General features: G+C 42.4%; 1 protein-coding gene and 1 long non-coding RNA gene across 3 annotated transcripts in view; one reads left to right on the top strand and one right to left on the bottom strand.

The window, feature by feature from the left end:
• Positions 1-5,019, top strand: part of LOC116216793 — a 37,170-nt gene that overhangs the window by 11,886 nt on the left and 20,265 nt on the right. The gene's annotated exons all lie outside the window — the stretch shown is intronic.
• MYL1 (myosin light chain 1) overlaps positions 1-5,019 on the bottom strand; it is an 18,239-nt gene that overhangs the window by 1,891 nt on the left and 11,329 nt on the right. For both annotated transcript variants that reach the window (NM_001303193.1, XM_010713312.3), the window contains 2 exon segments: positions 145-318; positions 1,846-1,989. In NM_001303193.1, coding sequence (NP_001290122.1) covers positions 145-318; positions 1,846-1,989 — 318 coding nt within the window.

The raw sequence follows: 5,019 nt of genomic DNA, 5'->3' as shown, positions 1-5,019 counted from the left end.
ATCTTTCTGTTGCTTTGCATCAGTTTTCCCAGAGTCTTGGCTAGCATCTCCTATCTCTCTAAGCTGTTAAAACGTTCTTCCTCCCTCTCTCATACCTTCAAACAGCAGCAATTGTTTGTGTTCACAGATGTGACAACCCCTTACCCAGTGTGGCCAGTACATGGCGGAGTTCAGCCCCCATGACTGTGCCGTTGCCTTCCTTGTCGAAAACACGCAGACCTTCAACGAAGTCTTCATAGGTACCCTGATCCTTGTTGTTAGCAGCTGCTTGCAGCATGGGCAGGAACTCTTCAAAGGTAATTTTCTTGGCATTCATCTCTGAAAAGAAAGCATCAGTTGCAGTGCTGCTAGACACTCGAATGTTCACCTGGGATATTCCCACTGAAATTTGGGAAAGCCTCCCACCTCACTTGCATGCCCCTTTCGCCACAGGTTTTAGCTGCTCTGCAGAATTTGGATTCTCTTATCATGGGAGTTTTTGAATCCATCTGAATTTTCACATCTTCTCTCTACTCCACTTTTCCCATGGTTTTATATAGTACTTGTGTGTAGTGTATTTCCTTCAGAAATGAAGTGTGCTACGTGAGTTGATCTTTGAAAAGATTTTGGCAATGGGGGAGCTACAGAATACAGTGAAACGGAACTCCTTTCCTACTGCTTAGGGTTTAGGGCAAGACGAGTGAGATTCTGGGACTTAAAGCCCTTGGGTTTTTCAACATTATGTTACTGCCTCATCAGGTTCTCTTAGATGTGACTTGGCAAAAGTATAAACAAACTAAAAATAGGATGCCCAGTGGAGGTGGTATCCAAATTTGTTATTCAACATACTCATTCTGGAGGTTTAAGGCCCTACAAGCTTAGTGCATCCTGCCCATTTGTTTTCGGGAGCCAGAAGCTGAGGTCTTCAGTGAGGCCTTCCCCAGATGGCAAGGCTGCCAGAAGGCTTTTTTATTTTTTTTATTTAAATCCTTTCAAGGAGCAGCTTTCATCTGGGCGAGGATGGAATATAATAGGCGTAAATATAAGATAGTTTTGAATAGGTAGTTGTTGCAGAAACTATTTTACTACCCATCTTTTTCACTAAAGATGTTGTTCAGTTATTGGTACAGTCACTTAGAGCACTGTCTCAGCTCAGTGTTAGTCTTTTGTTTAGCACTTCCCACTGATGCTAATGCTTAACTTACGACTTATAAACTGTTCTTTAGAGCCTCTCTTTCCAGGCCTGAGGGTTTGGATATTGTTTAGCCTATTCTAGTATGTACTATTTGAATGAAATTGGGGGTGTCCTGGAGTCAAGTCCTTGTTAAAAGGAGGTTATCACAAAATTTGCCACTTTTTATTTCTACAGAAGAGGAAAGGAAATTTAAAGTGACAGTTAGTAAATTACCAGTAATAATTTGCCAATGTGTGCTATGCGTGTCTAGGTTTGTAGCAGTTTTAAAAAGGCCATCCTGTTCAGCTGAAATACACAGTTGGGTTTCTACTCTTGGGGTATGTCTCAGGTAATGCAAAAGAACTGCTGCTAGAAATAGCCTCTTGCTGAAGAGTCCGGGTCACAAAGAGACTGTGAGCAGTAAGAAGTGCGTGTTGCTCCAAGCTGACAACGAAGTGATCTTTGCAGAGACTACTCCATAGCCTAGGGATAAGGTTTTCCTTTTTCTGAACACTGTACTTCCTGTTGCCCCCATCCTCTTCAAAAGAAACTTACAAAATTCCCCTTATTGCTTCTGGAAAGCCCGCCTTGTTTCCCTAGGGAAGCAATCTCCCTCCTACTGGGAGTACTGATGTTTCCTAATTAGTTCCCCAGCTTGAAAAAGGGCCCAGGAGAGATAGCAGGGTTCTTACCCTCTTTGCTGGGGTTGCCCAGGATCTTGTTCATCTCAGCATTTGTGGGGTTCTGTCCCAGTGCCCGAACGATGTCACCGACCTGGCTCAGGGTAATCTTGGCATCACCAGTCTTGTCAAAGAGGAGGAAGGCCTCCTTGAAGTCTGCAAGGGAAGATCAATCATTAGATTGAGGCAGGCGGCTACACTCTGACCAGTATTGACAAAGCTGTGAGCCTGTTGTCTCCTGGTACTGTTCCAACGACTCCAGGGGAGTTAGCAGGGGAATCTTTGGCCTACAGTCCCAAGAAAAACTCCTCCTCTCCGACATTTGAGTTTCACTATTTTTAAACTTTACAACTACGATTTGTAGCTTTCCTGACTCTAAAAGCCACCGGTATTTTTGCAACTGACCTTGCAGTTATTTCAAACACAGAGTGAAATAAGCTTTCTACAGCCCTTACCATTCAAGAACAAGTTTCTTTACGTGACATAGCAGCAGAAGATTACTGAATAATCCTCTGTACTCTATCTCATCCAAAGACTCTTCTGCCACAGTACCTAGCTGCACAAAACATCTGCCTGCTTCTGTGGGTTTTGCTTGCAATTTCAGCATCTTAACTACATGCTACTAACAGCCAACTTGAAGGTAGAGTTAAAATGCTCCTACTTCTGCTCTGCCTTAAAGCTGCCCTACAATGACACTTCCGCCTGTGTTCATAATCATAGAATCATTAAGGTTGGAAAAGACCATTAAGAACATCTAGTTGAACCATCAACCCATCCCCACCATGCCTGCTCAGGTCCACATCTCCGCATTTCTTGAACCCTCTGCAGAAGGAGACTCCACCACCTTCCTGGGCGGCCTGTTCCAGTGACTGACCACACTGAGAAGAAATTTCTCCTTATATCCAACCTGAATCTCCTCTGGCACAATTAAAGGTTTCTTGTCCTATCACTAGCTACCTGGGAAAAGAGGCCAATCACCCCCCATCTCACCACAACCTCCTTTCAGACAGCTGCAAAGGAAGAACTGAATTATTAAGAATCACAAGTAGAACCATAGAATAACTAATTCCCTCCTTTGTCTGCCGTTTGTAGTCTGTATGCACTTCTTATAGAAGTGTGAATGTCTGGGCAATGCTTGTGTGGTTCTTTATTATGGTGCGTTCCCAGTGTGTGCAACTTCAAGACTTTGTTTCTTTTCGTGATGCCAGGTTATCAACATTTGTTTATTGTGCCCTTGCTGCTGACCCAAGTACTTTGGTGTACTGACATTTCTCATAAAAATCAGTGCGGGCAGTTGCCTATCACATTGTCTATCTGCTAAGCTCCATGTTAATCATCTTAAAAATTCTTCAAACTTTTTAGACTACTGTTGCAATAAACAAAGATCTTTAAAAAAAAAGGCCAAAGGCTTAGCTGAAAGGCCATCTTTGAACCTCGTATGTCTGGAGCATCTTGGTCTGTGCTGTTATCTCTGCTGAACTGCAGTGCCTGATGGTGCTGTTTTGACTCCAAGTGAACCAAGTGTGTGCCCTTCCCTTGGCTGTGATGCTCTTCCAGCAGCTGGAGAGTGCTTTGTCTCACAGTATATGTAGGTGGAATGTCCTCTGTGCCTCAAGGCGGATTTAGGAGTAAGAAACCACACCAAGTCATGTCCTCATTCATCTTGTGCTGGGAACATATGGCACAGAGGTGCTTGGGCTCTTGCTTTAGCCATCCATAAACCACGTTACTGGAGGAGATTCTGGCATCCAGCAAAACTGCTGATACAGGATGTACAACCTACTAGGCTGTAATCTAATACATCTGAAACTAATCTTCTTACTGTTTGATGTGTGAGACCTATAACCCTTTACTATTAGCCTCTCCCCTTACAGCTTTTATTGCAGACTATGAAATCAAGGCCTTCTGGACCTGTGTGGAGCTTCCCCTTACAATATACCAGCTTCTGCTCTTGCAGCTGAGGTCGATAGAGCTGTGCTGATTTATACTATGTGATCAGATCTTTCATCTGGTGCGTTCCTGACATTTAGCCAGAGCAAAGTATAAAACAATGCCACTTTGTTATTAGAAAAGCCCTCGGAGTTTCCCTGCTTTGTAAATCCCATGAAGTTTTATGTTCGTTGGGTTCTGAATGCAGTTCCCTGGCTCAGAGAAATTTTTTCTGCCTTAGATGTGAACATCACTGCCATATCTTTGATTACTTTTTTTTATAGCTAGTCCTGGTTTATACCTCTGCTGGAATAAGCAAGTCTAAAATCCCTCTGTAAGGAGGGCGATAACCAGCGCTTGCGTGGATGGAAATAGCAACTGAGAGTGGGTCAGCTCTGTTCCAGGGAAATTCTCCTTCTCTCAAGTGGACATTAATTACTCCTCTGTTTACCTTAGTCACTGCAGCAAGATAGCAGTTGGATGGTCTGAAATATGGAAGGAAGCTGATAAAAATCTTTAGTCTTGTTACATGTGCCAGTTTTGAATTGATGACATTTCTCTTTAAACTCCCTACACTTCTGTAGAAGTTTTAAAATTGTGAAGTGATGAGGAGTCCTGGCCATAAAGGAAAACATTTTGAGTGTTTGGATGTCAGGAAGAAGAATGGTTCCAGCCCTACTTGCTTCAGAGTATTTTTCCCTGTTGATTTTGATGGTGTAAGATAGAACAAGCTGATATTTGGGAAGTTTAGAGCTCTTTTAACCTCTGCTTCAAGTTGTTCCTCATCCTCTGGATTTCTAGTAAATTCTTGTGTATTCCATTCTAAATAAGTTCTTCACAGTGAGAAGACTACTGTATTTGCTACTGCATTTTTGAGAGGCGTTAAAGTCCACATTATTTAATATAATCCAAATGCTTCTTTAAGGTAGTTAAAACGCTCATGTTAAGGTTTCTAGAGCTTCAATGGGGGTGAACTGCTTCTCAGCAGTTCACCAAAAGAAATGTAAATAATGCAAGATGCTTGAGAACTGTAGTGCATTGACTAATTACATTTTGTGACAGTTCATGAGTCACTTATTTGCCAGCCACTTCCATGCTTCATGAATATATTTAAAATAAAATAGCTTCTCTGCCCCCTCTTCCATAGCATCTCCTAGCAAGAGTGACATGTGAGCCTTTAGTGAAATGTTTTCTCTTCATATAAATGCACAGCTAAATTAAACCTTTCAGCTCGCTCCCCCTTTTTTTTTTTTTGTC

The sequence above is a fragment of the Meleagris gallopavo genome, chromosome 7 (genome assembly GCF_000146605.3).
Source record: "Meleagris gallopavo isolate NT-WF06-2002-E0010 breed Aviagen turkey brand Nicholas breeding stock chromosome 7, Turkey_5.1, whole genome shotgun sequence".
NCBI lineage: Eukaryota > Metazoa > Chordata > Aves > Galliformes > Phasianidae > Meleagris > Meleagris gallopavo.
This window is presented reverse-complemented; position numbering and strand designations above follow the sequence as displayed.